Source organism: Myotis yumanensis, unplaced genomic scaffold, assembly GCF_028538775.1.
Source record: "Myotis yumanensis isolate MYYU_CA2020_CCGP unplaced genomic scaffold, mMyoYum1.0.hap1 SCAF_6, whole genome shotgun sequence".
NCBI lineage: Eukaryota > Metazoa > Chordata > Mammalia > Chiroptera > Vespertilionidae > Myotis > Myotis yumanensis.
This window is the reverse complement of record NW_027223757.1, coordinates 19,247,293-19,270,594: the sequence shown is the minus strand read 5'-3', so window position 1 is coordinate 19,270,594 and position 23,302 is coordinate 19,247,293. Positions and strand designations below refer to the sequence as shown.

General features: G+C 35.9%; 1 protein-coding gene across 1 annotated transcript in view; it reads right to left on the bottom strand.

Moving 5' to 3' along the window:
* LAMA2 (laminin subunit alpha 2) overlaps positions 1-23,302 on the bottom strand; it is a 472,106-nt gene that overhangs the window by 70,812 nt on the left and 377,992 nt on the right. The window contains exons 38-41 of the mRNA XM_070417672.1: positions 20,713-20,829; positions 19,852-20,015; positions 18,425-18,563; positions 8,104-8,206 (exon numbers count right to left, since the gene is read on the bottom strand). Coding sequence (XP_070273773.1) covers positions 8,104-8,206; positions 18,425-18,563; positions 19,852-20,015; positions 20,713-20,829 — 523 coding nt within the window. The remainder of the gene's footprint in view (positions 1-8,103; positions 8,207-18,424; positions 18,564-19,851; positions 20,016-20,712; positions 20,830-23,302) is intronic.

Genomic DNA, 23,302 nt, shown 5'->3' with positions numbered 1-23,302 from the left:
GAAAAGAAGCAAGGCAGGGTGAGTCGGTCGTGGGTGGGTGGGGAAGAATATATCAGAGAGCCTTGACTTATAACAGTCAGGAACTAGGAACTGAACAAGTAGGGAGTTAGTTAATGGTGGTGTGAATGGTGGTGTACTAAAATCTTTCATTTTATACTTGAATGTGCTGGCTAAATTTTCTTGAGTTCTTAGGGGGGCTGAGCAGGCCTCTGGCACCTGGAGAACAATCTTCATTGACTGGCTTTCATCTGGAAAGAACAGGAAAGGGAAAGAAGATAGAGGACTCTTAACCACCAGTGTTCTGGGTGTGAAAGAGTACTGAACACCTTAATTAATGATCCACTTCATTTCATATAAGAGTTTGCAGGCAGACAGATTAAACTACTGTTATCCTACAGTAATATAGGCACATGATATTGTGTAATGCATCAGCTTTTCAGCTCTCAGCCAAAGAACTGACCTCACTGAAAAACAAAGCATAAAATATTCCAGCAAAGCATGGCTCTAAAAATATCAATATGTCTATTTCAGTCACTATGATATTATTTTTAATGGTAGTTCTTCAAAATATACTTTGCAAGGAATTTGATTTTCTCATATGTTAATCACAACTCATCTTTTTAAACACCTGTAATTTTCATTGTATTAAAATAAAATCTTTGGATAGGTTAATGCAAGTATACTTTCAGAAATTAAGCCAGTCTAGTAACTGGGATATCTATATAAATTTCTTGAGAATAGTTAAAGGGCTGCTCTTTTGATATTTACTTGAAAAGTCTTTTTCAATTAAGGAAATGGAATGATACAACTTTCATTTCTTAGCTTCTTGATTGGATTGGATTTTTAAAAAAATAATGAAGCATTCAAGATATTCTGGCGGGAAAGATATTTGTGTAGAGTGAAAAAACATTAATTTAAAGGGCATTACTTGGTTTATACCATTTTATGCATACTGATAGCCAATACTGGCTGAGCCATCATGCCAATTATCCAGAAGAAAGACTGGTCTGAAGAACATTGTTACTGCTGTCCTTCAAGTACCAAAGCAGTAATTTTGATCCTTTGCTTTCTGTACTAAAAAGTCAAAATGTGAGCCTGGCTTGCATGGCTTAGTGGTTGAGCATCTACGTATGAACCAGGAGGTCATGGTTCGATTCCTGGTCAGGGCACATTCCCGGATGGCAGGCTCAATCCCCAATGTGGGGTGTCAGGAGGCAGCCGATCAATGATTCTCTCTCATCATTGATGTTTCTATCTCTCTCCCTCTCCCTTCCTTTTTAAAATCAATAACAATACATTTTTTAAAAAAGTAAAAATGTGAATATTTTGACCTGCCTGATTTTTCTATGTTTTAGCTATTTAACCTTGATTCCTTCTTAATGTATCCTTTCTTACATTCTGATCATATCTTTCAAAGTAGTTTCTAGAATTTCTCAAGCCACGTCTAAACACTTTATAGCTCTGTCAATAGAAACAGGTGAGTAGATGTTGTGAATAGAGAAGAATTGCAGATTTTAAAAAGGAAAATTATCAAAACTATAGTAATGAAAACCTAAAAAAATAAGCACTCAGCGTTGGCTTTAAATGAAAAGATAGATGAGGTAGAGTGTAGCTATAACCAAGATGTAAGGAAAAACGCATGAGGTCCAGTTTGAAGTGTAACATGGCCAAAAACACAGAATTATTGAGAGTTAAAAGAAAATCCAACCCAATGCTTTCCTTGCATTTGTAGAGAAAAAGAAAAGGATCCGATTTATAATCCAGTGACATTTTTTAGGGTTTCTTCTCCTTATTTCTTCAGCTCTCATGCCCATTAGCTGTAGCCATATCATTCTCTTTATCTTTGCTGCAAGTATCACAGCACCAAACCTCAAAGGCTACATACACTCACTTCTTCAGCTTTGGCTCTCCCTTACTCATCCTGCCCTCACACATTGGAAGCCCAACATGCAGCATTGGGTTTGACAGAGACAAAGCTCAGAAAGTGAGGGGGAAAAACAGGGCAGCAAGGGTAGACAGTGGACATGCCTGACAATGTCGTTTCCCTTTGTTGCAGAACCTCTGACACGGCACTAGATAAACATGTTTAGAATGCAATTCACTAGATAGAGTTGTAAGTTGCTTCCATTTATGATATGTATTCACTCATGTTTTCCATGTTTCTGACACTGTGCTAAATCTGAATTAGAGTTTAGTTAAATTAGAACTAGTAACATTGAACTACGCCATATATATCTCAAAATAAAGCTGTTACAAGTAATTTCTTTGGTCATTAATAATGTCTTCTTTTCCAAAATTCTAGCCTTTAGAAAAGGCAGTGTGTGCCATGAAATCATTATAGGTTGCAGACTTGGAAGATGTGAATTCAACTGCCTTCTCTCCCTTACTTTTTACCTGTATAAAATGAAAACACACCTTCCTTCAGATGACTGATATGAGAAATAATTGTAGGATATTTGAGAAAGTATTGGATTTATCACAGGCAGTTAATAAACAGAAACAAAATAATTTATATTGGTTTGATAATTCACATTGATTTGATAATTGCTCTGGTGTGTTTGCCAGTTCTCAATAATGTTATTTATAATCCACTGTCTTCTTCATTAAACTGCATGGTCCAGAGTTAATTTTGTTTATTTCCTTTTTATATTCTCTAAACATATGCATATAGCCCTCATTTCCAACTAAATACAAGAATGACATTTTCAGATTTAATGAAAATATTTTATTTGACTATTAAAATCATCTAGCTAAGTTCCTCAAATGCAAATTTTATTTTATTTTCTTAATATGAACAGGGCATAAATAAATATTCTGAAAGAATCCTTCATTTACAAGGGTGAAATTTGTAGATCTGCTATTAATTTTGAAAGCTTCTGGTTAAATATAATCACTTGTCAAATTGCCATCTAGATAACATTTTGCAATGAATTTTTTTTCATTCCCATGACATTTGTCTTATGAACTACCACTCATGATCACTTCTTATTTGTTCCTTTATCAAAAATTGAAGAGATATCCTGTCTGTAGGAATTCATTGTAAAACAAAATTTAATTAATACACATAACTTCTGTTTCCTACAAATGTGCTTCATCTTTTGTTCTAGAGCAGGGGTGGGCAAACTTTTTGACTCGAGGGCCACAATGGGTTCTTAAACTGGACCGGAGGGCCGGAACAAAAGCATGGATGGAGTGTTTGTGTGAACTAATATAAATTCAAAGTAAACATCATTACATAAAAGGGTACGGTCTTTTTTTTTTTTAGTTTTATTCATTTCAAACGGGCCGTTTGCCCACGGCTGTTCTAGAGGCTCTTTCTGAATTAGAAAATAGGTTAAACTCTGCAGTGATACTATCTGTAGTTCTGATGCAAAAAGTCTGGAATAGGCAAGGGACCAATCTATATGAGGTCATGTGGAAACCTTGATTTTGACCTTCCTGGTAATGAGAGATTCCTTCTACTCTAAAGTATTCACCTACTTATTCATCCATTTATCAAACATTTGTTAGGGCCATGAAGGTTAATGTGTCACCTTCTGGACTATGGCATAAGTCCGTCGTTAGTGTTCAGCAGTGGTTAAAAGCATAAACTTTGGAGCCAGATGAATCTGTATTGGCTCCACTAAAATACATGCAATTTATTCCAATTGTTAATGTTGCTTTGACTTACATGATTTTTTATATACCGGAGGCAGCCAATTTTATTAATTATATAATATGATTACTCTTTATAACTTACTAATTTTATTATGTTCCATTACATCATCTTTTTATCTTTGGATTTTTTAAGAACATAAAGAGGTACAATTTTTCTCAAGTCACTTTACTATAATTTTTCATCTACTTCTATAGTCCTTTGTCATCTTAATATTGACATCTCTAAAGAGCCTGCTCTCTACATCAACCTAAGGCCCAGCGCAGGCCCCTGATGCCTGTGCAGAAGCAAGAGCAGCTGTGCAAGCAGCAAAGCTGGCATCCCTGTTGCCTGGACTCCTGCCAAAAGGTTTCATGAGGTTGCTACACCCAGTCTTTCCATTATTTTGTATTTCTAGCCCTCCTTCATGATTTATTCCCATGCTTCCCTTTCGCCAGTTACTGTCAGGAGTTTGGGACATGTCCTATCTCTGACTGCCTCTTTTTTCCCTTACCGTGCATGGGGACCTCTGTGGGCACTTAATGGGACCTGTGTTTATACAGAGGCATGTTACTGAGAAACCCTGCCCTGACCCAAAAGTGCCAAATTACATCGTGTTCCCCATGGGCACAGAGCCTGACAGGCCTCAATAGCTGTTTAGCTGCAGCTGAATAAGCTCTTCTTCACATTGGAGGGTCCTAGTAGGAAGCCTGAGGAGAGGAGGGAAAGTGCGCTTGTCTGGTGGCAGGATCTTCAAAGACTGAAGCTATCAGGAGAGAGGGGAGTTCTCTCCTCAGCAGTGGAATGAGAAACCTGAATGACCAGACATCGAAGCTACATGTAGTTCCAAGCTCTGCAGCCTGACTGTGGGCCTGCAGGCCTGCTTGGTTTCGGCCAGCAAGGCACTCTTAAAGAAATTGAATTTGAACACCTTTAAGCAAGACCAGTACCCTTTGATTCCCAAAGCTCCCCTGTTTGCCATTATTATGCCACTTTTCATTTTCACTACTAAAAAGAGTCTAACGTGTTTTTATTTCCTTGATTTTCTCTATTCACCCTCCAAAGGAGGAACTACCACTCTGTATCAGGAATCAGCAATTTCTACAGGAGAAGGTTGCTTTGCACCCAGACTGTGGTAGGCTCAAGGATCCCGGCTTGATTTCAACCGTATGGTTCAAAATTATTTTGTTTTGTTTTTTAATCAATGGGGCAGTTCTTGTTTGTCTTTCACATGTCTGCCTATGGAAAGGATGATTCTGGCAAATGGTAGTATGTGGATTCAAAAGGAGGGTACCTTTAATAGTAAGAGAATGCTTTGGACAAAATTTAACCCCTGTATCATATTTTGGTTTAACGTCACTGCATTCCTGTATTCCTGTATTCCTGTTTACTCTCTGTTTAATCTAAAATAATAACATAGAAACTTAACAGGTTAGTAATTATAAGTGTATTATATTTATTTTTACAAATATGTTTTTATTGATTCTTGGAGGAAGGGAGAGGATAGAGAGATAGAAACATCAATGAGAGAGAAACATCCCCTACTGGGGACTGAGCCTGCAACCCAGACATGTGCCCTGACCAAAAATCAAACCAGTGACCTCTTGGTTCCTGGGTTGGTGCTCAACCACTGAGCAACCTGGGCCAGGCCTACTGTATTATGTATGTTCATGACAGTAGAACCTTTATGATGTAATTGTCTGACTAAATGACCAAGTGTTTGGAGGATACAGTATAGTAGGAAATACTGATTGGCTGGATAGAAATTAATGTTTGGAATAATTTTGGCACTGTTCTATGTTGGACAGCACCACATGCCATGCAATCCACTGATTCAATATTCTTGGGCTTGGGACTTGATAGTTTTATTTCATGTGAGTATCTTCCATTTCAGAGACATGTTATCTGCTCCTAAGTAACTAAATAATTTAACTTAATTTTGGCAAAGACAAAAATTAGGGATAAACTGAGAAGTAAATAAAATTGAAAAGTTACTTTACATGCGATAAGGTATATAATTGTAAAATCATAGTATTCTCAGACTTGTATTATACCATCCTCAACTTCATTTCTTCCCCTGTGAACATTGCATGAGAATATCAACTGGCAACTTTATTAACAAAAAATCTCTTGTCAATCTAAAAAGTATTATTAATTCACCTAGCGGTATTAATTTATCTTTGAACTCTTTCAATCATCAATTCGAACCAAGCCTCATATCTATCAACAAAACTATTTCTGTTTCCATAGACATTCAATCAGTGCAATGTAGCCTGGCTTCAAATCTGAAATGTGCACAAGGGCAAATTTGCTTTTAACAAATGTATATTCAAAAGTTAAAGAGCCAAACAAATTGCTCCTGGCAAGTCCAGACTCCCTCAAGGCAAGGGCAGCATAAAAACGGCAGAGAGCAGCACTAAGTCATTCATGACTAAAGCTCACAAACTCACCGGATTTTACTGAATTGAACCAAGTAACACATTAGAAATATGGAGGATATACTGCCCTCACAATTTTTATTCCTTCTAACTCCAGGCACCATAGAGAGAGAAATGACTAAATCTCTATTTTAATAGCGGCTGTCAAGAGTTTTGCTCTATACGGCCTATTTCAGCAGTTCCTGGTGGTAATATATGGCATTTCCCTGATTAACAGCCATTTTATAACTTGTGTAATTGGCCACAAATCAGAGGAATGTCATAATGTAGCAAGAAAACATTCCCATCTTCGTCAGAGCCCTGGCTTGGATTTCTGGGGGAATTATTACTTGAGTAGTTTGTGGGTTTCATTACTTTAAATAATGTACTACCTGAAGTACAAAAATAGACATTTAAACTAATGAACATTTCTCCTAACCTGTTCTACAATGCCTACTCTTAGATTTCTCTTTCCCGTGGAAAAAAATCCCTAAAATTGAATTTCTTTTTTAATCTTTATAATACCAGTTTGTGGGGAAATAGAGTCAAGCGCAGGGCTTGGAGGAGGTTGAGGTGACTGAGGCATTAACCTCAGGTATGAAATGCAAAGGGGCACCAAAAAATTCTGCAATCAAGATATAACTATTTTAATATAATATTTTAAAAAATAAAAATAAAAATATCAATAATGAACAAAACATTAAAATTTGAAATAAAAACAGGATCTGACCCTGTACTCACATCACTCACCTTGCTCACCTCACCCTAGTTCCAACTCCAGCAAGGGTATTGAATAGCAAATAATGACCCCAAATTAATGAGATCAACTTAGTTTGTCCAATAGAAAACAGGTCTTGAATCTTTATAGTTATAAGGGCAATCTCTTGACTAGAATTACGTATATATGGAATCTTATTTCACCCTTGATACACAGTCCAAAGCACTTTACTATCAAAGTACCATCTATATAGCAGATAAAACGTGTCATTCCATAGCAGCTTCTATTGGAGACGATGGACTATTAGTTGAAAGCATGACAAATATAAATGATTATAAAGCATTTTCTCTTTCTAAGGCTGGTAAAGCGTTATTTAAAAATATGCTTATTTTCTGATTGGAGCAGTAACTGCAATATTGTACACTAGACATACAAAGTTAAAAAACAAGTATTGTGTTTGTCCTCAAAAAGATGGAACTGAAGCCCAAGGTTACAGTGGTTTGAGAAGTCTATGAGAAAGGCAGGCACCAATAAGAGGCATGTAATTCAGATGGGGTGTCTGGTAGAGTTAGATGAAAAGAAAGGGGATGATGGGGCATTCCAGAGAGAAGGGTTAATGCTGTGAAACAAGGAGGCTTGAAATGGTAGCATGTTTTAGAAGGATATTTCAGGAAGGGTGGGAATCTGGATACAAACCAGGAAATAGCAAAGTGAGACTGAAGAGAGAAAGAGAAGGCCATTCAAATGAGAAACAAGAGATATTTGAAGGAAATAATAAATATCAGAGCTTAATTAGAGAGCAGCTAAATTGAATAACATATTTTAAATGGAAAACAAATACTACCTCAGTGTAGATATATTATGCATTTTGATCCTTGAATTAGAAATAAATACATAAAAATGTATTTAAAAGGTGTACAAGCTTTTCAGAAATATGACCCCCTAACAGACTTGGAAGTTTCACAAGGACATTTGTGCTATATCTGCCTGACTCATTCCTTTGTGATTATCTCTCTGAAGGCAGAAGAAAGTGGAGTTTTGTGTGGTTAACATTTTATCAGACATTCAATTATAAGTTACTAAACTTTAGATTTGGTGAAAAAACACTATAAAAATTAGGCTTAAAATGATGAAATATTATCCACTGCAAAATGAGAATAAAGACAACATATTGTAAAACTGGCAAGAAAGATTACTTACATTAAATCCAGGTAATAAAAATAATCATAAAAATCATGCTGAAACAATTGCACTTTTCCAATCACCTGATAAAATGTTTTTACCAATTGCAACTACAATTGACCTGAAAATAAGAATAAAAAGGGGTCACTCACCTTTTACATCATTTGCTAATTTCTTGGCTTCATTAAGAATCCCAAAGCTTTTCTGAAGAGAGCCTTTGGCACCTTCCTTTAATGAACCCTGGGGACCTGTTGCCTATAGACAGAAAAAGAAGTGTCACAATAAAAACCAGAGAATTATGGAGTAGAGGTATCTAGCAGGTTGTTGTTTTACAGGGTTTACTTTTAGGAAAGCATTCTGGGCTACAGATTTAGAATATTAACAGCACATATTGGTGATTAAAGTTTGTAGACCAGTGGGCAAAGGGAAGGCCTAGAAGAGAACCCTTTGGGTTCCCAAAACTTAAGGGACAAGTATAGAAAGTGGGGCTAGCGAGGCTCCAGAGAGGACAAAGAGAAATCAGGATACTATAATGTTATGGAAGTGAAGAGGTGAAGTAGCTGAAAGCATGAGACTGCAATGTTGCAAGGACATATCTGCTCAGTATCATCAAGGGCTGAAGAATAGGCAAGCAAATTAACATCTAACCAGCGGTTCTCAACCTGTGGGTCGCAACCCATTTGGCGGTGGAACGACCCTTTCACAGGGGTCGCCTAAGACCATCCTGCATATCAGATATTTACATTACGACTCATAACAGTAGCAACATTACAGTTACGAAGTAGCAACGAAACTAATTTTATGGTTGGGTCACAACATGAGGAACTGTATTTAAAGGGCCAGAAGGTTGAGAACCACTGATACACAACCACTGAAGTTATCCCTGAGCACATTTGGAGTGGCTGGGCGGGGCGGGGAGCATTTCCTGTCCCTTAGGTGTTGAAATGAGGAAGAATACTGCTCCTTTTCTAAACGCATCTCAAAGCACTATGACAAAACAAAGTCTTCCAAATGACAATCTCTGAACCACATCATCTCCTGGCAAAGGGTATTTATTAACGCTTGGCTTAAAGAGGTGACACAAAGATAATAGAATGATATGGGAAAAGAATTGTTTAACTTGAATGTCTAGTTATCCATTTTAATAGTGTTTGCTCCTCAGCAATCATTACATAATACCTTATACCAAGAGATAAATAAAATAAGATCTGGTTAAATTTTAAATTGGAAAAGTATTGCAGGGTGCAGGAAGAGCTAAACACTTACTGCTGAGGTTATAAATCTGAATGCAGGCTATCCCAGACATAGCAATCTTCAAAGACAATTGCAATGACTTAATAACTTTTCTTTATCAATCATATTATTTGAGCATTAAACTAGGGAAGATTACACAACTTTATACTGTTGTAATAAAATTTATTTTAAGGTGTTATACAAAAGCTTTCATCTAAATAATCTATTGTTTACAGAACAGCTTGATTATATAATGCTATGATATCTATAAATGAACATATGGGAAATATATACATAAATAAAAAGTGACATTGTGTGTATATACCTTGGGAATTAGATACAATAACATCACGTAAATGTCATTTATCTTGAAAAAAAAAAGTAAGAGTGTCAATGTAAATGGCACAACTCCAGTGTACCTTATTTAAAAAAATAAGCCTCAATTACCCATTCAGGTTCTATATTTGTTTCAAATTTACATGCCATTCTTACTTCCTTATTTACAAATTTTCTGAATCAAAACAGGTTAGAAAAAAAGTAGGATAAAGATTCTCCTATTGGCGCTTGAAAATAGCAGGAGTGACAGCTGATTATCGGTCTGACACCAAGGAGAGAGAAAACTAAGTAGAGAGAAGAGTGTTTGAAGCTCAGGATTTGGAGTCAATAAGAATAGGGAGGGAGTAGGTTTCCGTAGACGCCAATACTATCATAGTAAAATAACTCATGTTGACATGATGATCCTGAGTCATCAAGGTCAGGTGGGTCATTCATAATACAGATCAAACCAGAGAGAGAAAGATTTCCTTACAGACTTGAGGTATGAATGCCTTTCTACAGAAACATAATTTAGCAAGCATTTAACATCCAAAATTTTAAAGCTAATCTCAGTTGTGCAAATTGAGGCATAGGGGAAAAGGAGGGAGAGTTGATTTGCTGTGCATTAGAAAATTAACACAGTGAAGTTAGAAAGAAGAGAGGGAGAAGGGTCAGACAATCTAGAAAGAGGCTAAATTCTGAACTGTGGAAATTGTTGAAGGACTATGATGACTAATGTTCTTTCTTTTTCTTCTTTTTTTACATTTTTGATACATAAATAACCTTTACATATTTACAATTTGATAAATTTTGACATAATATGAAACCACACCACAATCAAGGTAAAGAACATTTCTATCAATTTTTTGTTGTTGTTAATACTCACCCAAATATATTTTTCCACTGATTTTTTTTAGAGTGTGTGGGAGAGAGTGAGGGTGGGGGGAGAGGGAGAGGGAGAGGAAGAGAGAGAGAGAGAGAGAGAGAGAGAGAGAGAGAGATTGCTTCCCGCACCTGCCCCAATCAGGGCTGGGGATGGAACCTGCAAGCCAGGTATGTGCCCTTGACTGGGAATCAAACCGAATTCCCTTTGGTATATGGGCCGATGCCTTAACTATTGAGACACACCCGCTAGGGCTCCATCAATTCTTTTTAATTTCTCCCTTCTACCACTTCTTGTCTTTCCCTAATTTCCACACAAACACTGATCTGTTTTCTATCACTATTAGTTAGCAATTTATAGTATTTTACATTAATGGCATCATCCAGTATGTACTCTGGCTTTTTTCGTGCAGTGTAATTATTTTGACATTTACCCATGTTGTGTGTGCATCTGATTTATCCACATTGTGTGTGTGTGTGTGTGTGTGTGTGTGTGTGTGTGTGTGATTTCTTTTGCTGGTAGGAAAGGAAAATGGGGAGTTGTTCAATGGGTATAGAATTTCAGTTTTGCAAGATGAAAGTATAGAAATCTGTTGCACAAAAAATGTGCATATATTTAACACTACTGTACTGTACACTTAAAAATGGTTAAGATGGTAGATGTTATGTTGTGTCTGTACACCATTTTGGTTTTAATTTGTATTTTCCTTGTAACTAACAATGTGGAGCATATTTTCATGTGCTTATTTACCATCTTTTTTGGTGGATTGTCTAAATCTTTTGTCCAATTTTTTATTGGATTATTTGTTCTTATTGAGTTTTGAAAGATCTTTATGCATGACCTGATACAAATCCTTTATCAGAAAGTACTTTGCAAAAAAGAAATCCCTTAATTTGTAGCTAATAAGGGGTTGGATTTAACATTGTCAAGAATTTTTATATCTATGTCCATATGGAATATTGGTCTATAAATTTCCTTTTTTTGTAATATTTTTGTCTGGTTTGTATCAGAGTAACTGGCCTCACAGAATGAGGTGAGACATTTTCTCCTCTTCAATTCTCTGAAGAAATAATTATTTCTTTCTTAAATGTTTATTGGAATTTAATAGTGAAGTAATTTGGACCTGAATATGTGTGTGTGTGTGTGTGTGTGTGTGTGTATGTGAAGGTTTTTTAAGTACAAATTAAATTCTCTAAGGAACACATGGCTATTTGAGTTATTTATTTCTGAGTGAGTTTGTGCTTTTCAAAGAATTTGTCCATTTCATTTGAATTGTTGAATTCTTGGCATCAAATTGTTTATAATATTCTCATTAATCTTTACTGTCTGCAGAAGCTGTAGTGATTTCACACCTTTTATTCCTGATACTAGATATTGCTGATTTTCCTGAATTTTTCTGATTAGTCTGACAGGATGATTATCAACTTATTGATCTTCCACTGGACCTTTGTCCCCTCATCCAACAACATGGCTGAACTCTGACTGAAGTCCATCTGCTGACAGACATTCCTGCTGCTAAGTTCCTATCTTCTTGCATTTATGAATATCGCCTGCCTTTGCTTCCAGGCATCTTGTCTTTCTTGCTTTTCAGGAAGCCAGTGTTTTCTTCCAGAATCCTTATTCAATTACGGGACAGTAGCAACAAGGTCAGGAAAGACAGGGAGGCAGGGAATTTTGATGTGTGGATGGAAGACAAGTATTTCAGTTGCAAAGGATTGTGGAGTTTATAAAGGGCAAGGTTAGTAGAGCTTAGGCTGTTAGGTAGATTAGAGTCCATTTCAGAAAAGTTTAAATGTCAGACTAAGAAAACTGGACAATAAGCAATGTTGAGCCAGTGAAAGTTTATGAGTAGGTGTGTACCATCAGAGTTAGTCCAGGATGATGAATTGCGCAGCTGTGTGGGATGAAAGGATAGATCAGTTGGCTATTTCAATAGTATAGACCAGCGATTTCAACCAGTGTGCCATGGGACCCTGGTGTCCTGCAAGAATTTTTAAATCATGCAACACCTGACTATTTAGTCAGGGTCACTGACCAATTTAGATTGTCAAATGAAAAAAAATGACAATAGTGGACACAACAATAGCCATCTGGTGTGAATTAATCATACTTATTTTTTTTTGTCAGGTTGGCAAAAAATATAGTGTTTGGTGTGCCAGTAGTTTATGTGTGACATGAGATAAAAAAGGTTGAAAAACACTGGCATAGGAAGGGAAAAGGAGTTGTAACCTCAGGCAAGGGCAGTGGAAGTAAGATGTTTGGGTTCAAGAGATGTGGAGGAATAAGACAGGTTTCAATGTTTTGAGAAGCACTTCAAAATATTAAAGAGCTAATGGCATACAGCCATCAATCCAGGTTTAAAAGACAAGCCTTTCGTATGATCACAGAATGGAGAACACTAACATGTTATGGATGAACAGAACGGTTTCAACTCATTGGAATTTGGAGAGCTCCTTTTCCAACAATGCTTAGTAAGGCACTGAAGCACATCAACAATATCAGAAGAGGTGATGAAGCAGCATTTTCCAAGCTAATTATACTTCATACATATTCATAAGCATCACATCTGAGTTTCTGAGCTGTGTGTATAATGTATGTGAAATATAAATGAGGTTTTAGAGTTGCATAGCACTGTTTCTTTTTTTAGAGATTGTATTTTATAAGTTCTCTCTGTGTGTATATATGCAATATATACATTATATACATATATAAATTGGATAAAAACTTTCATTATGTCACACATAATAGAATATGATTATATGTAGGTTGTTGTATGTTTTTATTAGTTAATAATAATTTATAAGCCGAAACCGGTTTGGCTCGGTGGATAGAGCGTCGGCCTGCGGACTGAAGGGTCCCGGGTTCGATTCCGGTCAAGGGCATGTACTTGGGTTGCGGGCACATCCCCAGTAGGAGATGTGCAGGAGGCAGCTGATCGATGTTTCTCTCTCATCGATGTTTCTAGCTCTCTATCTCTCTCCCTTCCTCTCTGTAAAAAATCAATAAAATATATTAAAAAAATAATAATAATAATAATTTATAAAAAATGTGAGATAATGTAAGATCATTAGAGAAGGAAATATACAGGAAAACATGTCTATAAAGATTTAACAGAGGGCTCGGCACATAACGGGCTTTTGATACATCTTAGTTTTGCTCTTCCTACTGTTTCCTAAATATTTATAGTAACTCCTGTTAAATCATCATGTCATTGATTAACAGATGAATGAATTGATTAATTTACCCAACAAAAATATATAGTTGCCTCAAGCACCAGAGTGAGCACTGTTTATTCAGAGATAGAAAGATTCTGCCTGTCCTAATGGTACTATAGTGGAATGAATAGATAAACAAAACATCCTTTATAAAGAGAATGATTACTGCCATATGGAGCATGAAAACATCTAAGTGTTTTGTTTTCAGAGGGGGCTCCATTAGGGGCATAAGGTGTGAAGAAGAGACCTGAAGTTAAGTTTATCAGGTTGGTAAACCTGCACCCCAGTGATTTATTATTTAAATAATTAAAAAATTTATTGTTTATATTACTGTCTATATTATATTTTATTATTTTTAAATTGAGCTAAATTTTCTAAATTAATTGAAAGAGTTGGCCCTAAGGAGAAATTCAGAATGTTTCTTTTTTAAAAACATGTTTATTTTTTAATTGATTCCAGAGAGAGAGAGAGAGAGAGAGAGAGAGAGAAAGAGAGAGAGAAGACACTGGTTGCCTCACACATGTGCCTCGACTGAGAATCGAACCCTCAACCTAGGTATGTGCTCTGACCAGAAATCAAACTTATAACCTTTTGGTGTATGGGATGATGCTCCAACCAACTTAGCCCCACACTGGCCAGGGCCAGAATATTTCTGTTTTTGATTCTGCTTTATAAAGAAAGTTGTAACTAAAAATTCAACAGCATGGTTTATGACCTATTCCATTATCAAATAATTTATTTTACAGGATAAGTCTTATACATTTCCAAAGGGATAATATGCTGAGATAATATATTACTTATATGATTTTAAATTTAAAATATTTTTTAATAAAGAAAACTGTTCAAAATGTGCATGGGTATATGTAAGGGCTGGCTATTAGCTGCGATATGTTTATGTATCATATATATCAAATAAATTTATATTTGGTATGTTAGACTGTTGATAAAATCAGAGAGAACTTATTTTCTTACTATAATAAAATAAATTCTCAGAAGAAATGGTGGAATGTAGATTATGTACATTTTAAGAATGTTTGAGAATATAAAAACGTGCATGTGATATTTAATGATAGATTAAGCTATTAAACAGTTATATAATTATTACCCTTTGCATAAAAAAGTATGGACAGATAAACAACATTATAAAAATGTTTATTTGTGATTGGTGGGATTATTCACATTTTATATTTTCTCCCTCTTGCTATCTGTATTTCCAATTTTCCTCTAATGGACATGAACTGCCTTTGTAATAATTAAAAAAGGTCACACAATTTAAAATATGAAAATCACTATGTATTGATTTTAAATGTATTTTACTATAACCTATGTTTTAAAAGTACTACAGGATAGTAAAATAAAATAGTGATTAAAAACTGAGTAAAAAAACAAGTCAGTTTTTTTATTATAAACAGGTTAAAAAATACCCTTTAATTGTATTAAAAATATAATTTTTTAAAAATATATTTTATTGATTTTTCACAGAGAGGAAAGGAGAGGGATAGAGAGTTAGAAATATCAATGAGAGAGAAACATCGATCAGCTGCCTCCTGCACACCTCCTACTGGGGATGTGCCCGCAACCAAGGTACATGCCCTTGGCTGGAATCGAACCTGGGACCTTTCAGTCCGCAGGCCGACGCTCTATCCACTGAGCCAAACCGGTTAGGGCTAAAAATATAATTTAATGCAGGTTGTTTGAAGCATCTGTCTTCATCTGATAGCATTAACACACTTTGATATAATAAAAAAATTACCCCAATTTATTATCATTAAAAAAAGTGATGGCTTTGGTCTGAAATCTGCTGAAAGGCTGTATTAGTGTTGGCCTTGCACAGTAAGTCCTAACATGGAAGAGAGATTAGATGAGTCTCCAGAAGACTGGAAGCCAATTAGCACACAAAGGAGACTCAGGGATGGGACAGGAAATCCTCAAAATCATGAATATTTAGAATCAGGGACTGAATATTCAGCCGGATGAGAACACCAAGAAAGACAATCAAAAGAGGGTTTAAAAATATGTCACTAAGTGAGAACAGGTTTCACCCACTGCTGTGTGACAGCCATTGCTCCAGCACACATGGGGCCACTGGCTTGCTGCCAAGAGGCAGGGAACAGATAAGCTGTTGCGGGCAGGATGGGTAGACCTTACAAGGATTCTTGATTTTGAGTCAAGGCAACAGAGAAGTATCTATTGAGTTAGAGAACGTCCTCAGAGGTCATAGGTTTTCTTTCCAGTTAATATCCAAAATCAAACTCAACATGGAAATTTTATCTCCTAATTTTTCCACCTCAGGTGGAAAACCTAACAGCAGGCCTGAGAGCACTACTGCCGTGAATAACTTATGTTGCGTTACAGCAGCATCCAAAAGAGTTTCTGAGTTCTGAGTAATGATACAAACTCTTTGATTTTAAACAGTTGTTGCCCTGAATTTTTAGATATGTAGAATGCTGGATCAGAAATAGAAGTTTGCTTCTCTGTTTCCAAAAGATTTTTAAAAAATTGACTCAAATGAATGTATCCTGTACAAAGAAAATCACTAAAATTAGGGTGGCTTAATGAACACTACTTTTACACACAGGTTCAATATTTTTTCTGGGTTACTTAGACCCTTACACCTTTACATTTGCTATTGTGTGAAATACTCAGTTTATAGTTAAGTTGCTGAATTGCTGATGAAGAAGAAGAAGAAATGCTCACTAGTTTTCTTAGCAAATTCAATGATATCTATTATGGGTTTATGTCATTTTTCCATTAGTACTACACTGGTATAAAATTTAAATTCCAATGTTTAGAAATATTAATAAAAAATCAAAATTAAATTACAGTTTGAATGACTTCTAAGTAGTGGATGACAGAATGAAATAGAAGGTATACAAGTTTACAATTTGACTGACTATATTTTATTGGGCCTTTTGAATGCAATATGTACTCTGCTAATATTTGCCCAGTATTTTATGTAGGAAATAAAAACTCAAAAATGATCTTGCAAGTATTCTTTATGTATTTTGGTTCATCCAATTACACAAAGCAAATATTAAATAAGACAGGCTGAGAGAATACATTACCATATTTCTAGTCAAACACGCATTAGAAATGCCTTAATGTTTAATCACACTTTTGCAAGATTTACATTGTTTAACTATATGATTTGCTAACTAATATTAGTGGTGTCAAAAGAATCTTGCTACTATAAGGACTCAAAGACTAATAAGAAAAAAATTATTAGGAATAATGTTAGTAATATTAAAGAAGAGAATAGTAACAGGAAGGAAAAGAACATTTCCTATAAAGCAAAAAAAATGAGTTATGCAGGTAAAAGTTGGAAAGAACTATTTTTATTAGCATGACAAATAACAAACATAAATGATTATTGCAGGTTGACCGTAGGTTAAAATTCTGTTCATCTCTGATTGGCCTGTGGGTTGTGTTTCATAATGCTATTTATACATCAAGTATATTAACTATGTGGGTTAAAATTCTAAAAAGCAATAGAAAATGTGGGTATGAATAGTACCTCATATTTATCAATAAGTAGTTCATAGGCATCTTTTATTAGCACCCTAACTGTGTCAATGATAAGAGGAAGATATCATCTGAGGTAATTGAAGATTGAATATTAAATTAGATGAGAAAATTAAGTTCAGAGTTTGGGAGACTATATTATAGGAATCAAGCTAAGGAAGGGATCAGAATAGACTATGTACTTATTTGAAGACACAGCTTCTAATTCCCAAATTCTGACCTGCTATCTTCTCTCTCAAATTTTATTTCAGAAATTCCAGCATACCACTAGAACTTAATTCTTATCAATTAAAAAAAGAATCCTACATGACATCCATATTCAAACAGATGTACAGGCATTACCTCAAACTAGAGAAAATAATTTTATTTTTCCTTTGAAATGTTCTTCTCTATTTCCTACCTTTTGTGGAGATACACATATCTTTTCAGTTCTGAAAATGTGGAGCATGCTGCCATTTTAGACCCCAGCATCGGTGTTTGGAGATGGCAGGGGTTATCTACATTTAGTGATCAGCTGCTATAGACCACGTGTTACCTCTATGAACATCATGGACTGAAATTTTGATGTACTGAGGAGAATTTATGTGAAACCAAAGAGTAAATAATGTTCCTGCACATTTAAACTCATCATATGCTTCCAATGAAATGCTTTATGAAAAACCTAAAATAGTAGTTCCACAGCTTACCACATAGCGTAATTACAAAATGTTGCTACATGTAAAGGATAAAGATTTGACACTATTGAAGATACTCAGATAATGTGTTAAATATACTTGGGAACCCAAGTTTATTTTGAACAATAACAGCAGCCAAGGGTTGCTTTGCAGGCAAAGGTTTCAATGGATAAAAAGTGTAAATAGTTTAGAACCCTATGATGTGATGTGTTTGGCAACAAATGCACTTTGTAGTCAAACTTCACATATAACCCACTTGTGTGCGACTATAAGCAATGTGTTAATTTTCAAAGCACTTTCTTGCTGATGACGTTTGGAGTAATAGTGATAAATTTTGCTGCTCAACATCTTATGTTTGACTGTTTCTCCCCCGTGACTTGGGTGGCACAGACCTCCTTGGCAGACCTTTATCAGTAGTAAGTGGTGGGTGGCAGAAGAGTTCGGCTATGATTACAGTCCACTGAGAGTTTTTTTGAGTAAAATGTAAAAGGAGCCTGCCTTTGAAAATAATTCAAAACAAAGATTCTATTTTACTAGGATTTTCCAGAATGCCTTTAAATTAGAGAAATTTAGGTACTTATTCAAACACTTGGTCCTCCATTCTCAGTGCATAATTCTATTTGTTTCTTACCAGTTTTGTAGCTTCATGTGCAAGGCCTTTAGCTTCTTTAGCAATTTTGTCAGCTTCATCAATATAGTCCTTAATATTGCTGTAAGCTTTGAAGGCTGCGGTGGCATTGAAGGAGATGTTTTTAGCCTCATCAAGGATTCTGTTGGGATTACCCAATAAAAGAGTGTTTGATAGTCAAATGAAGAACATCAGACTTATAAAACATATGGCTTCCAAATAACCATGGCCAATATAATCATGATAATTCCAATCATAGTGGGCTATCTATTACTGTATTATGGTATAGTTTTCAATCTAAACTCATCTTCCTAAATAATTCAGCTATGAAATAGTATGAACATATTATTAAATATCCACAGCATCCCCCACAGCTTCTGTAACCATGTGCACCAGGCAAGTATGTGTAGTGAGATGATGCTTTCATCATTTGTGAAGTACGCTGCACATTTCAGAGCACTTGTACCACATTCCTGGAATGAATTTCACAAAATCTCTCTAGGGTAGGTATATTTCCCAGGTGAAAATAAATGAATCTCAGAAAGTTAAATAACTTGTTTCAGGTCACATGTCCAACATGTTGGCTCCAAGTCCTTGCCAATTAAGGACTTGGAGTCAGCATCTGCAGACTTCTAGCTTACTGTTCCATCTACTGCCCTTCATGCTAAATTGGCAAAAGTTTGTTATAAAATGAACTGTGCATGAGCCATGCCCTGGGTCTTCAAACATTTACATTTTCCTTTATATCAATGAGTATTACATATTGGAACAGAATTTTATATGTCTTATATTAAATACAGATTTGTTTTGGAAAATGATTCTTGGGGCTAAAGCACCTATGTAATTGTAGGGAAGCATCCTAGTGTTACCTAGAAGTCAAACACATTTCACCATCTGCCCTTCCCTCCTTTGACCCTTATCAGAGTCCCAGGTATAGTGAGCTGTTATTTCACAGAGGAATGCATAGTGCCTCCCTGGAGTCTGAAAAGAAAAAAAACTTAAGTCTCTATGTATGGCCCCCATTTTCAACAGCCACCTGATTAACAATGCATAGTTTGGATTCCAGTAAAAATATAAAACTGAAATTTGAAGCAGAATGTGTATTTATACATTATTATTTAAAATGCTAATAAGGCAACTGCTGTGCTCTCCAATAAAGAACAAAACCCAGTTTTTCTAAGTGTAGCCTCAGGCTATGCTCTCTCCCTACCAAGCCATATTTGAATCCACTTTTAACTTGGACTTTTGATGTGACTCCAGTAGAGCACCCAGACCATCCTAATTAGGCTCTTCCACAGAAAGGCCATGTAGTGCGTATGTTCATAATTACAGAAATCAAGATTTGAAAGAGACTGTCTACCATTTTTGTTAGTCAAAACTTTTGGGCAAGTGTCAAGTTACATAGACATTTCCTACAACAGATGACATACCCATCAAGGACAGCAGATGAGGCATTCAGCTGAGCTGCATGGTTCTCAGCCTGGTACACCCTCTCGGCAAGCTTCCTGTCTTTCATTTCCCGGGAGAGGTCATCTATTTTATCTTTCAGCTCTTCAGACATGGGTGGTAATTTAGTTTGAATGTCTGTAACATACTGTTATGTAGAGAAAAGAGGGTGTTTTAAGTAAGTGAATCCAAGCCTTCACTCATTTGCTAATTACTCTCTGAGATATAATTATGCATCCTTCGTTTTTTATGAAACTTCAAATTTACTAACATAGCAAAAAGAAAATGGAGGATAAAAGCTGTTATTTAATGAAGAGATAGGAAATATAGAAAGCCAATTTACACCAAGAAGAACCAAACTATCTTTTTTAAAAATTGTTACTTCATAGGTATAAATGCACAAATGATCCTCATTAGGATCTTTTAGACCATTTATGTTTATATCACCATATATCACAGTGTCCACTGCATTAGAAAGTATGTTAAAAGTCTGTTTGTAGATTTAGATTTCTCTTTTAACTAACTTTATATGAATATTGAAGCAGATTGTAAGTGTTGCCCTAGCAACAAGCAATGTCCTTCAGTGTGAAAGAAAATTCAAGCTTGTGGGAGTAGATGATTACGCTCACACAGATATTACTATCTATTGGGAGAACAATAGGAAGTTCTAATTGTTGCCAATAGGTGGGCACAGTCACAATAGAAAAATGCAAAAACAATTTTACACCGACAAGAAAAAACGTTAGCATTTGCTTAGATTACTGAGACTTCTCACTGATTCCCATCTGTGAAAGCCTATGTCATTACCATCTTTCTTTTTATTTTGGGTTTAATCAAATACTCACGTCTATGACTGAGTTGATTTCATCTGCAAGACGATTGGCTTCATCAAGTATGTCATTGCCTTCTTTTAAAGTGTTCTCAGTTTGTCGTTTTCCATTTTCAATAGCTTCTTTCTTTTCCTGTAAGACAGCATGAACACACCATCAAAATGCTTTTAGGTAAAACCCTATCCAGCCCCATATTCCCGACTTCCCTGAGCTGTCTGAACAAAGGCGTTGCAAATAAGGTATGCCATGTTGACAATGAGGCTGGATGAGAGTAATATGAACTACTCAGCCAATCCTCCAAGAGTTATTTTATTTAAATGCCTGTAAGGTTCTTCATTCCATTGTGAGAAAGTCATCCGAGAGAGGAAAAGTTATGTGATGGTAGCTGAGCAATTAAAAACGATTTTTAAAGCAAGATGAACATCCATTTTTTAAAATATATTTTTTATTGATTTCAGAAAGGAAGGGAGAGGGAGAGAGATATAGAAACAACAATGATGAAAGAGAATCATCAATCGGCTGCTTCCTGCACCGCCCCCACTGCGGATTGAGCTTGCAACCTGGCATGTGCCCTGACTGGGAATTGAACCGTGACCTTCTGGTTCACAGGTTGATGCTCAATCACTGAACCATGCTGGCCAGGCTGCACATCATTTTTTAACTAAAATGTAAGTGCTAAATATGTATTACTGAACATGTGGTAGTACCATAAATTACATTGAAACTAGATGTTGAATTCCAGAATCTATGTGCCAATGAGTATTTTGTGAGCATATACATAAGCAGATTTATTCTATGGGAGGTCTTCAAAAAATGAAAAGAAATTGAATTTTTAAGGGAATTTAGGAGAAGTACTTTTTTAAAAAAGAGAAACTAACACATGGAAGACTAAACTTAATGGAAACTCTCATAAGAAGAGAGCAGATTCTAAATTTTCTTTGAAACTGATAGCTTGTCTCAGCACTACATGAAACTCATTGAGAGTAAAATCATTGAGAGAGAAATAGTGCTATTTCTTTATTTGGAGCATAACTTTGCCTGTTTTTTTTTTTTTCTCTTTTACTTCTGACTCCTTTGTATTCTTCCAATCACCTTTTTACATGTAAATTTAACTGCATTAATTATAATTTTAAGCCTCTGCCATTTACGTTCTTTTACATTAATAATAATGTTACTCGCCGAGGCCGGTTTGGCTCAGTGGATGGAGCGTCGGCCTGCGGACCGGGGGGTCCGGGGTTCGATTCCGGTTGGGGGCATGTGCCTGGGTTGCGGGCGCGTCCCCAGTGGAGGATGTGCGGGAGGCGGCTGATCGATGTTTCTCTCTCGTCGATGTTTCTGACTCTCTGTCTCTCTCCCTTCCTCTCTGTAGAAAATCAGTGAAATATATTAAAAATAATAATAATAATAATAATGTTACTTTATATATTTATTTTGACCTTAATTATGCGTCAGGTAGTTTATAAGCTTTTCTAACTTAATTCTACACTAACGCCATAGGTCCTGTGTATATCACCTTTTCTAAAAATAGGAATAGCCAAACCGGTTTGGCTCAGTGGATAGAGCATCGGCCTGCGGACTGAAAGGTCCCAGGTTCGATTCCGGTCAAGGGCATGTACCTTGGTTGCGGGCACATCCCCAGTGGGGAGTGTGCAGGAGGCAGCTGATTGATGCTTCTCTCTCATCGATGTTTCTAACTCTCTATCCCTCTCTCTCCCTCTCTGTAAAAAAAATCAATAAAAATATATTTAAAAAAATAAAAATAGGAATAAATAAGAAAAAACAAAAACTCATGCACAAATAAAAATATGGTGGTTACCAGAAGGAAAGGGAAGTGGGGGAGTAGTATAGGTGGTCAAATATATGGTGATGGATGAATATTTAACTTTGGGTGGTAAACACAATGCAATATACAGATGATGTGTTATAGAATTGTACACTTGAAACTTATAGAATTTTATTAACCAATGTCACCCCAATAAATTTAATAATAAAAAGTAAAGAAAAAAAAAGAATCGAAAATTGAACAAGTTATGTGACTTTCCCAAAGTCACACAGTTAGTACAATGTAGTTAAGATCCAAACCCTGGTCTATATAACGATACAGCCTGGGTCTTGAGCTGTGAAAGCACTGACTCTCTACTTACAGAAATGACATCTCTTATTTGCACTGGGAAAGCACAAATTTCACACCCTTCTTTCCCTGCCTTTTCACCAACCACTTCAGTATGTTGCCAGGTACATACACCTCATTCCTGCCTCTGAGCCTTTACACTTTCAGTTCCCTTAACTTTGTGCCCTTCCTCAGTTCGTTGTCTTGCTTCTTCCTTCATTTTCTGCTGATGGTCACTTCCCTGATCACCTACCTAAAATAGCACTCACCTTTATCTCAATTATTTTCTATATACTGGAGGACAGTTATTCAGGCTACAGCCTGCTTTCGTGGGATCCAAGCCCTGCCCACTGTCACAAGGTATGAAACCTGGGCAAGTAATATAGCCTCATGTGAAATGTGTTGGCTCTGGCTACTCAAATTGGGGCCCATTGAAGCATTAGCATCACTCAGAAGCATGTTAGAAATGTACAATTTCAATGCCTTTTGGGAACT